Source organism: Papaver somniferum, chromosome 4 (genome assembly GCF_003573695.1).
Source record: "Papaver somniferum cultivar HN1 chromosome 4, ASM357369v1, whole genome shotgun sequence".
In the NCBI taxonomy this organism is placed as follows: Eukaryota; Viridiplantae; Streptophyta; class Magnoliopsida; order Ranunculales; family Papaveraceae; genus Papaver; species Papaver somniferum.
Window position 1 is genome coordinate 44,069,325 of NC_039361.1, and position 12,097 is coordinate 44,081,421.

General features: G+C 36.1%; 1 protein-coding gene and 1 pseudogene across 1 annotated transcript; one reads left to right on the forward strand and one right to left on the reverse strand.

Moving 5' to 3' along the window:
• The first annotated feature begins 772 nt into the window (after positions 1 to 772).
• Positions 773 to 1,801, forward strand: LOC113275315. The gene has a single exon (XM_026524800.1). The coding sequence runs from the start codon at positions 983 to 985 to the stop codon at positions 1,619 to 1,621; it is 639 nt and encodes a 212-aa protein (XP_026380585.1). The 5' UTR covers positions 773 to 982; the 3' UTR covers positions 1,622 to 1,801.
• Positions 1,802 to 2,271: 470 nt separating this feature from the next.
• Positions 2,272 to 10,116, reverse strand: LOC113275313 (annotated as a pseudogene).
• Between the last annotated feature and the right edge of the window lie 1,981 nt (positions 10,117 to 12,097).

Here is a 12,097-nt window from a genome sequence, read left to right on the forward strand (position 1 = left end):
TCCATAATGGATAATTGAACAATGTTTTTTTGATTTTTGTACATATAAACGATATCAAAACTTACCGGTCTGTTTCGTTCAGAAATAGTTGATTTCGATCTTTTTAACCAATTTTATGTATCATGTTTAAGTCCGAGTTGTTATTTAAATGGGCATATATGGGCTTTTTATTCAAAACCAAAGAGATTATGAGGTACTTCTTTTTACCAAATTTAATACTGGATTTGTTTACTCGTAACTGGCTCATTTTCTGCATGTCATAAACACTTTATAGATATTGGCCTTAACTCACCTGTCGACATTTATAGTTATTTGAAAGCACATGCCACCATCAGTATTAAAGTGCAAGATTAGATCACCATGTTCCCTCCCACTCCCAAATGAGTCTTTCTTTGGTAAAAGGTGTGTCATATAAACATTCTCTTGGCTCCTCCTCCTCCTCTTGTCAAATGTTGATGCACTGATGTCATGTGGCTGCAACCTGCAAGACAATTGTACCATAATCTATTAACCAACAACTTTTTTTTCCTAGTTGAGAATAAATACAATTTATTACAAATATTGAGCAAAAATCGTAATCGACTCGCTAACCAGAATTATTATGCTCAGCCCATGTTGCACGATATTTTTTCACCGTTCAAGTCTTCAACCCCTCCATGAAGCCTAGCTAGTCGTTTGCCCCAGAGAAGATAAGCAGGAAGTAAATTTGCACTCCCTCGTGACCTGCCTTGACTTCTTATAGAACCCTACAACAACATTGTATACACCTACCAGCTGAACTTCCATATGGCCAAGGTGGGCCAAATTCATAAATGCATGAATTCAATTTTCTGAATGAACCATACCCAGATTGTACCCATTGTAAATGAACTACACAAGACGCAAGATCCTTTCCTCTGAAAACTAAAACGTACAACAAACTCAAATCTCTTCTAAACCAACAAGAAACGTCATTTCTTAAGAACTTTCCGAACTAACATCCATGGAGGTCAGTAGCAAGATCCCTGTTACAGAAAACATACACGACGACTTCGATGATGAACTTGCAGCAGTAAAAGCCGCAGCATGGGCATGGTTCCAACACGGATCAGGTTGCGAGGGGAACGGTAAACCAATCCATGAATTCGATCATGCTAATTACGCAACTCAAAGGCCTATTAGACCGTCAAGATTCAAGCTAGAAGCGATGAGGTATGCCAATGAAATTTCAAGTGGTGATGAATCGGAAACATCATCCAGCAGCTTGGTTTCAACTCCAATCCATACTGATACAACTTCGTTATTTGACGCGTATGAAATCGCCAGAATTTCCCAGCAACTTGATTGTTTAATAGAGAGCAAGTTACACCGAGAACCAGGTAGGAAAGGTCGTCTAGGAAATTCATGGATGCATGGTGGTGGTGACACTCTAGTCGACATGAATGAGAAAAAGCTAAGGAAGAAACTGAACCCGTTGTCTTGGCTGAGTTACCACCGGTCGTCGTGGTTAAGTTACGGTGGAATATGCAGATCGACGCATGACGTGGTGGAAACGAGATCATTTGTTCGGTTGCAGCCTCGTACGAATGTCCCCAATGGTGTTAGCCACAGAAGATACGCTAAATCATATCTACACTCTTGATAGTACCACAAAGTCTTCAGTTCGAGTAAAAGTATAAAAGGTTAGAAATGAAGGCAGTGTATAATATACTTACTATGAGTTCAAAATGTATCTTGTACACTATAGTTTCTTCTCTTTGAAAAGGAGCAAGGAGATGTATCGAGCATTAAATGAAGAATTAATATGAAATTTGAATTTGTATGTATATGGATTAATGAATGTATTATTGACTTCAGTTAATGGTGATATATGGAACCAAATATCCATATACATGTGGACCAAGTCTACATTACAAAGGCGTGGTCAAATAAGGTACAAGCGTTTCCTCTGCGCGAGAGAAGATAATACTAGTCATATGATAAATCAAATCCATGGAACACAAATGAAATTTTTGTCAATTCCTAAAAATCAGATATCTTCTCAACTACCACCACATTTCACCGCAACAAGGAGTACATTACAGTAATTTGTCTTTGAGAAACTGACCTTCACGTGTTTCTGTAACCCAACAGCCATGAGGTACTCAAGAATCGTAGTCTCCTATGTTTTTTCAGGACACGGGAATAACATTGTTAGCTTTAAGCCTTTTCAACATTTTTCGCCGGAGGCACCATAGAGCAAACTCCATGTCATCTGACAGCATACCGGTAGTAATAAATAAAAGTAAGAAACTTTTCACTATCATAAACAAACATTAACCAGCAGAAAATTCAAAATTACCAATTGTAGCTGTTACATTTTAAATTAACAAATTAGCTCAGTAATCTACAAGCTTGAAACTATCACTAATAGTAACGAACTCAAAATTATGGTTGAATTTGGTAATGGGTTCAGATTTTAGTTCTTAAACTGTAGTTGCATCCAAACCTTTAATGACTGAAATGACTCTCCATGCCAAATTCTGATCAACCAATGACCATTTGCAGCAGAAAGATACAACCGAACCAACATCAGAAAAATCTTTTATCTTGCAAGGACAATTATTGTTTTTCTGGCAAATCGAGACATGAAATGATTCTACTTGTAAGTGGTCCCGAAACTCTTGAATTTTCTCTTCAGCGAGTTCCTTTGAAAGTTTCAAAAATAATAGGTGAAGCTGAGATAGTTGGTCAGATAGAGGAAGCTCCTTTGTTGCAGAAAAACAACCAGTGATTTGAGCTAATGCATTTGATGAGTTACCCATTTCAGAAATTGTGGATCCCGTAGATAATGATTCTGACAATTCATCATTATGTTGATCTTGTTCTTGAAGTAGCAGAGTACCAGCATTTACAGAGCAACAATGAGCAAACTGAATCTTGTGTTCTTCAAGCGCTAAAGTTGGCATTAGTTCACCTTTGTGTACTGCCTTGGCTCTTTTGGTTTTTTCCATTATCAGAAACCCTTCTGCAACAGATTCTTTATTCATTTCTGTAATTGGTGAGGAAACAGTGGTTGTGTAATTGGTATTTGAATCAGAGAAGCTTTTTAAACATTTGTGGGTCGGCTTTAAGCAATTCTGAATAAATGATTCTGATGCATCCATTTTCACGTACTGAGTTGAAGCGATGTGAACAGATTCATTATTGGCAGGATAATAACATGGAATCTGCAATTCAGATTCTATTCTTCCTTTCAGTGTTGCCATCTTTGGTTTCTCTCCATGGACAAGTATCACGTGTTTCGGAGACAGGAATTTGACAAGGTCCATAATCCCTTTTGCATCTGTATGAGGACTAAATGATAGCTGATGAATCTACAACAGAGAAAACTCAACCAATTTAGGAAGCGTAAAAGAGTCAAACAACTCGTAGGAATTTAACTTTGGTATAAAACGCATGATCTTTGGTTCGTATATTATGGACCTGCAAGCAATATTTTTATGTCTTTCTGATGCACCCATGTCCCTTATCGATATAAGAACTAGAGAAACTTCAGTCTTTGTTGGACCTCTTTTTCTTGCATTTCAGTTAAAATATAATTGAAAATATAATTTTGAAGGCTGCCGGAAAGGATGAAAGTTGAAAATCCAATAACCTGGCACTTGACGTCGATTTGAGTTTCCTTGTCCACGAATATTTTGCCTGGTTTGCCTGACATCAGCTTATGTCCTACAGTCCCAGCCACACAATACCTGAATAAAAAGGAAATGCTTCAGTTAGATATGGCAAGTGAATGGCAAAGTTGCCATGACAATGCTCTCATAGAAAAGAAGTACCCTGGAAGTGTAATAAGATTCTTTTCTGATGGAGCCCACAGCTTGAAAACTTCAAGTGAAAATCCACCACTGAGAACCCCAGGAGTTGCAAAGAGAACACAAGGACCAGGAGCATTTATCAGTGAACGTTCAAAACTGCAAACTACATTGCCCACACAAATGTAAATAAGAACAACGAAGTAAGTTTAGAAACCAATTTCATCAACAAGAGGATTTCTCTATGGTCGTCTAGTTTGTAGTTGATACTTGATAATAAGGACTTCCATTGTTTAGTAAGGTAAGAAAAATTCAAAAATCAAGATATTAATGTGAGTGCATTACTCTGTATAACCATCAATCTTAGACGTTCACTAGCTTTATCATTCATGATCATGCTTTCCAGTTATTTCAAGTTAACACTGTGGCTTGTGCTCCAGATAAGCATAAATTATATCATTCTTAACCTATAAAGATACCACATTACTGCGCCAAGAAGTCTTTGAAGCAATTGAAAACCAGCACTAAGCATTTGTATTTTGTTTACAAGCTTGAGAAAAACCCTTTAACAATTCCGCATGCTGGCTTTGTCATATAACGTTACTATCTATAAAATAGATAAGTCGGTATAAACGTACCGTGTTTGAAATCAAACGCATTTTTTGTGGCATATGAATCTTTGACACTTTGGCTGGTCCACCCAATAAGCATCTTATAATACATATTTGCTTGAATAGTTAAACCTGGAGACATCACAAATTATTCCATACATAAGACTTAAGAGCATCAACTTAGAGCATGAAAACTCAAGGCGCATGAGATATAATACAATGAAAAGTGACAAAGCATAGATTTTGCATATAAAACGACAGATGTAGCAGGCAACAAGTCTTTCCATGACATGAGCTAGCATGTTCTCCTAAGAAGTATACAAAATTAACGTTAAAGCTCTATCGTCATTGTGCAGTATTCATTAGGAATATGAGAGGCGTATTATGATCCATGCTCAGCTTAAGAAAAACAAATATACGGTGTTCAAGGAACAACACATTTGAAATTCCAGGAAAGAGAGTCTAAGATGTAGAAACTACAACAAGTACTCTGCATTTAGATAGAAAAGTAAATAACTTCTAGTTTCCTTAGACATACCAGCAGAGAAGTAAATAGGAATCTTCAGATTCAAGCGCTCCCAGTAATCATCCAAAAGCATGCAAAGCTCCTACTTCAAAGAGGACAATATAATGAGTTAAATTTTACACGTAGTATTGGGAACAGAAAACTTTGTGATTTGCATTATTTCGTATGCTAACATAGGTCCCGTCGTCTCATATAATGAACCAAACCTTCTTGATTATCGAAAACATGTCAATACAAAATAACATTCCTAATGTCAAAGAGAAAAAAAGGCTCCGGGATCACCTGTGCTCATCCCAAAGCAAATGTTGGAATTAACACCTTCCCTCCACCTGCGACACATTTATGAACCTAAATAGCAATAGATATAGGAACAATGTTAGAGACATAAAAGTATTTTGTAAATAAAATTGTACATATTATTTTTTGTTTGATAATCATACACATTATGTACTTCTGCAAGCACTAATATGAGGTTGCTGCCAAAATTGTTAGATTGAGGTGATATTTACCTCAAATATCAAAAAAGGAAATTCGAAACAGCATTTATGAATATTGTGGATAGTTTGATATGATTGTATCAAATTATTAAAGACCTGACCATCAATCTCATTTTGGATAGTTTGATATGAGTAAAAGCCAAAATCTCTAAGAAATTACTCCAAACTGTAATCTTACCCTGAATGACGATCCAATTTTTTTATATCATAAACGTTAACACAGTTTTATTTTTATATTCAAAATACTACAGCTTAGACCATAAACCAAAAATCCTACTGTCCAACCTATAATCTAACTGTTTTGGTGGCAACATAAGGTTCAATTTTTGATAGCATCACTCATGCATGAAATGTAATTGCTTAAAGTGCATAGTAATTTGCTACAACATGAACTGAGAACTAAAAAGACAACCTGTACTAGTGTGGCCCAAAAAGAATAATAAAAATGAGAAGATGAAAAACGAAACAATAGTAGGACATCAGTGCGCATGTCATACAAAACTTAGGGAGGGAAGTAATATAAGTCACTTACAGCCTTAAGAAATTCCCTCTCACGAGCATATTTTGAATCTCATATTGTTGTTGCATATGTAGACCTTCACAGAAGAGAGTGATAGTTATCATCGTGACAAATTATACGAATTGAAAAAAGATCACTCAATAGTTTCATAAAAGTTGTAGCTGATGTTCCAAAAACTGATGCTAAATTCAAGTGCTTATAAATAGGTTGTTAAGATACAAATTGATAGGAAGAGACGTGCAGAAGCTCCAAAGCCCAATATATTTAGATTTTAGGATGTGTAAAAGAAGAAACTAAGACAGTGCATATCATTACTCTGTTATGACGAGGTCTAACTGTAATCGATCTATTTGAGCAGCTCCAAGATGTCTGTCAGGTGTCATATTATAATCCCCTGTATACACAAAAGCACTATCTCCAACCTTTGCATAGAACATCGCAGCACCAAGTACCTTCACAGAAATATAAACAATGCTTCAGCTGGACATATGAGAAAATGAAAAAGCAGTAACATCCCAGAGTATTGTCTGATGGAAGACACGGGAAACAAAGGACTGCATAAAGAGATTGCAAATAAAAATGCAGAATAAAGCTTAAATGACAACCGTTTCTTTTGTGATAAGTAACTCGTGGAGCTTAACGTTAATAAAGCGAAAATTAATATATTTAGCACCAAGCAACTGATGCTTGGGATACAGAAAACTGATCAGACAGGCTGTCAGCATATCCAGTCTGTTGTAGGCAAATGCGACTTCAACTCTGACAAACATGCACACTTCTTTCTCGCATGGATCGTGTATAAATGATTGCAAAATTTGGCGTAGAATCTCAACTAAAAGAAGTCTTATGGTATGTATAAGCATCTTGTTAGACACCTAGCAAAACAGCTTGATGAAAAAGTTCAAGCAACGTACATGTCCTGCATAGTATGCTCGGATTTGAAGATCTTTGTCGACCTGAATAGTTTGCTTCAAGTCCACAGTTGTAACTGCAAGTAGCAAACAACTAGATGATTAAGCCAGATAAGCTAAACAAGAAAATGAGCATCCCAAACAAGATTCACATTGCAACATTATACATTATATCCACTCAAATAGAAACTACTGACCAATGTTTAACACTCCCAATGGCCAAAAAAGGAAGGGGCTAGAAGGGGAACAAGCCAAAAGAAAGAGAACAGAACTCATGAGGTCATGAATTAACTAGCAAGAAAGAGAATTTATTTGCAAAAATAAATAAAAATAAAGGACTCACAATACATAATTGAGGCTCTTATTTCGACCCTGAATGATAAAGGAGGCCCCTTAAGATGGCAAAAATCGCATTCCTGGTAACTCAAAACATGTCAACCATACATTCATGGAACTAACAGTTTCTTTCTCACTAAAATCTAACCACATTTAAATTGTAAATCACTTGATTTTTTAATCTATCTAGTGAAAGAGGCAATTACCTTTCTTCATACAATCCATGATATGATCAGATGTAAACTGTTCTTCCTCTCCTCTTCGATCTGCCATCACTTTTCGATAATCCTCCAACATCAATGGAGACAATGCCCTTGTCGGATACTACATTATGAGCAAGCTTTTCAATACAAAAACCAAAGATTTATACAAATGTGCCAAAACATGAAGAAGCTCAATAATGTTATAATCATCTGCTCATTGTAAATGGACATGCCACCGTCACCAATTTACCATTACCACACACATCATTTGTTTCAAACGGGGGAAATATTTAGTGAAAGACTAAATGGACAGTTTTGACAACTCACAGTCATGTAGATTGGCCCATTGTATCCGCAAACCTCAGTGAAATATGCAAGAGCTCCAACATGATCCAAGTGACTGAAAATTTCGCAATCTCAGAAAAGTCAAACTCAATGAACACAAAAACAATTTATGAATTTAATGAATAATAAAAATGAAAACTGAAAAAGTCTAATGTAACAAAATTTGCTTACAAATGGGTGATGATAACACAAGTTAGAGAGGCATTAAAGTCGCCGGAATCAGAAATGAGAGAAAAATCAGGATATCTTCGATGATCTTGGTATCCCATATGCATCCCACAGTCAAACATGATTCTTTTCTCTCCAATTGTCACCACAACACAGCTTTTTCTTACTTCTTGTCCAGCACCTAATAAGAGTGAGAAAGTATGAATGATTTTGAAGGGGTAATCAAATAATGAATATACTGAGAAGAGAAGGAGTATTACTTACCTAGAACCAGACAATCGATTGCCATAGCTACTCCGCCGAACCCGAGAGTGGAAGGTAGAGGGACCTTTTTCGTTTTCAAAAGTTTTATCTGCAAAGGCTAAACCTCAACGGTATTAATAGTAAGCGAGAGTGCATGTGAGTTGATGTGAGGAGCTGTAGACGTTATCATTCTGCTTAAATATTCTGCAAAGCATGCTTAGTTATACTGCTAACATAAAAAACTCCGCTACCCTAAAATAATTTTATCTTTGCACAATATGTACGCTGCATAACTATAAGTTTGATCTCTGTGTAACTATTTGCCGAGCATAGACAACATAGTACTCCAAAAAGTAATGAAACTATCTGGTAATTATGTCTAGCAACCAATACTTGAACCACATACAAAATTTCAGGTATTTTATAATCATTTTATCCTTGGGAGGGGCAGACTCATATGGAACAAAATTCTCTAACACAATAATGGCTTCTTCTCTGTTCCTTAGTGCAGTGAATCAATCATCTAATTTTCAAGATATTCAGCAATAATTAAAAGACACTTAGCACAACCACCCGACTAATTTCAACATATCTTACAAAATGTCAAAAAATAATCAGCAAAATTGAAAAACATTCACTAAATAGCAAACAATTACTAAGAAGAACTAGTCTAGACGCACGCGCGATGCGTCTGCATTCAATTAAGAAAAATGAGTTACACAAAAGTGTGTATATATTACAGTTATTTAATAATGACAACAGCGGTTCCACAGACTTTATAAATCTACCCAGATGTATACAAAGCTCAGGATTGAATTATCGAGATTGACAAACTTTTAGTACAGATGATAAGAATGTCTACGCAGGATCTTCCTAATCATACTTCCAGTACAGGTGAGAATGAGCTGGAGTAAATTCGCCATTTCCAAACTTCCTAAAGCCCACTCTAATGAGGATGAGACACAGCCGTTACTAACACATCACTACCTGCAGTTTCTCAGGTATTTGCATGCACAATCAGACAAAAACAATGAAAGGCCATGTACTACCTAGATGACACGGTTGATGTCATGAGAATGCTTAAAGATCTTGCTGCCACTTTAGATATAAAGCTCATTACTTTGAAAACTGAGCCTACTACTTTAATTTAAGTTTTATCTCTCTTACTGAAAGTCGAATGGGTGTTGTGAAATCATACTAAAAGTTACTAACCCAAATTAACAACGGGAATATGAATAAAGTTGTTAACTGTTTGTACTGTATACCAAAATCCTCAATCTTATTCAATGGAATAGTCAGATACTCAGAAACAGGCTCATCTGATAAGATGTTAGTTAAGTTAGCAGCCCAAGTGAGTAAACCCTGAAGTTTTCAATTGCAGAATATGTAGTAATTTATGTTTCTTAAACTAATAAGGCAGCGAATTGGTAAGGTGGAAAATAAATAAATGTTCCCTACAATAGTCCTGTAGAGCTCTATGTAATTTACAACTAACTACAACTCTCTACAAGGACTGCCCTCTTTTCTGCTTTGCATTTCCACAGACAGTTAGACTGCGCTACTCTGATGATAGTGTAGCAGCAGTAAAGAGGTTGTTACCCCATGTTAAAGTACACCTAAATTTCAGAAATTTTCATTTTCAATCCTTACATACAGAAACTGACTTAATTTCTGAGGGGTTTTTTGTCAATCAAACTAATCAGACATAAAAACCATGAGGGCTCGATCAGTTTTTAGAGCTCCAACATCCAAGGAGAAACCTAAAAGGGGCATTTTTCTACAGTTGATGAAATAGAAACCGTGAACTTAAGAAACAAACAACATATCGAGTTAAGTAAATAAAACCATACCTTGAAATCTCGGTTAGAGGCTGTGATAATGGCATAAAGAAGATCTCAATAAAGCTTGCTGGGTTTTGGATTATAGGGGTTTTAAGACTTCGTGGTGTTTTCGAAGGATTTTGAGAAGAAAAAGAATTGAAACACAAACTTCTCACACTAGGACTAGGGTTTAAACAGGCACAAGGAGTTAATTCGCGCCTGTTAACGGGCTCAATTTTAAGTCCGCACCACTAGACGTGAGTGATAATGCCGCCCAACTAACAAACGCCCATTAGAGCAAGTCTTATGGTGGAATCCATCCTATTACAAGTGTGGAAAAATTGTGGAATGTCAAGTCTAGTGGCTTCCAAATTGGTGTTTTCCATGAAAAATCCAAGCAGTGTTCCATGATTTCGTGAAATCTATAATAGTGCTAATCAGATTAGCGTAAAACGTTATTCATAATAGCGCACTAGAAGACGAAAAACGCTAATCAGAATAGCGTTTTTTTTTATCCATAGATTTAAAATGAGTCAGAAAATCTAATGGCTGAGAAAAAAAAGCATTAATCTTAATAGCGTTGAGCGCTATTCTGAATAGAGTTTTTTAGCACTATTCTGATTAGCGCTCAACGCTATTAAGATTAGCGTTTTTGTTGTTCCACCATTACACTTGTGCTTCCATCCACAATTCCAAATGCTGAGGTGGCTTGGAAGATGGAAGATGAAACTCTTCCACCATAAGACTTGCTCTTAAAAGAATGTAGAGATGTTGCATTCGCATTCTAAGATGGGCAATACCAGTGATATTTTGAAACTGCAAAAGGACGCCCTGGTTGGTCCCGCATGCAAAATGGGAAAAGCTATAATAAGAAAGTAGAACCCTATTTTTTTTCTTTTTTTGAAACAAAGAAATTTATTAAGGGAATTATGTGATTACATGGTTTATATCCTCCATAAGTTGAACCTCAATGTCACTTGGAGGCGAAATAATCCATGCACCACTCATTCTCTCAATTCTAGCTGACTTAGATAGAAGATCAGCTACCTTATTCATCTCCTTTGGAATATGCATACACCGCCAGGAGTTAAAACTACTAAAAAAAGATTTTATTTCAGCTATTAAGTTATGTAATCTTCAGTCGATATTATAGCTCTCATTATTAACCGCATCAACCACAATCTTCGAGTCTAACTGAAAGTGGACATTGTCCAGGCGAAGTTCATTAGCCCATCTGACTGCTTCCAGTAGTCCTTTACATTTTTCTTGATCGGCTCCCCATGAATCAGCTAAGTAGAAGATTTTTGCTCCCCTGAAAGCCCCTGTAAAATCACGGATTATTAGACCAAGACCACCAGAATTATTTATATGATTAAAAGAAACATGACAATTTAAAGAGAGAGTGCCAATGGGAGGAGGTATCCAGTGAAGGTGAGTTCTATTCATTTTAGAAGCTGGTCTAAAATGATTAATGGTACTAGTGTGTTGGTCAGTCATAAATGTTAGAGCACTGCTCGGTTGAACCCACTAGCGTTGGCATGTCAAGTTAGTTGTCAATTTTAGTTGCCAAAATGCATTCTTGATTTAGCATACTAAAGATAGTTTCGGACTAGATTAGGTCTACGAAGTTGAATCGAAGTTATCCTTAAAGGATGAAGATTGAAGATTGAAGATTGATGACTACAAGAAAAAATCAACAAGTACTTCATCAACAAAGATATGTGATTTATTTCATTTGGATTCTTGTTCAATTCTACCTTTCTAATCTATCAAGATAAATGCTCACTCTATGGAACAATTCCAATGACGGTAAATGTACATTTATGTATATATACTTGAGGTTATTTGATTCATGACCTTGGAGACAATAACCTTTATCCTTATAAAGAATCTCATGTTATAGTGAATGAGCTTATGAATCCAACGAGCCAAGAATCACTCACTTCCGAGTTATAACGATGAAGTTATGAGTGATTTATTAAAGTAACAATTATAAGTGTTGTTGTGATTGTTACAGTTCGTTAGTAGGAAACAATCCATGGGCTGTTTGTAACAGTTCACGGACTTGGGCCCAATTACGTGACTAAAAGCTATTTTTGGTCAAGTTGGTGATGTTTCTTTGTCTAAGAAAGATGACTATTAAT

Bases quoted from the DNA above. Each gene is read 5' to 3' on its own strand.
- LOC113275315 (XM_026524800.1), top strand. From the start codon at position 983: ATGGAGGTCAGTAGCAAGATCCCTGTTACAGAAAACATACACGACGAC.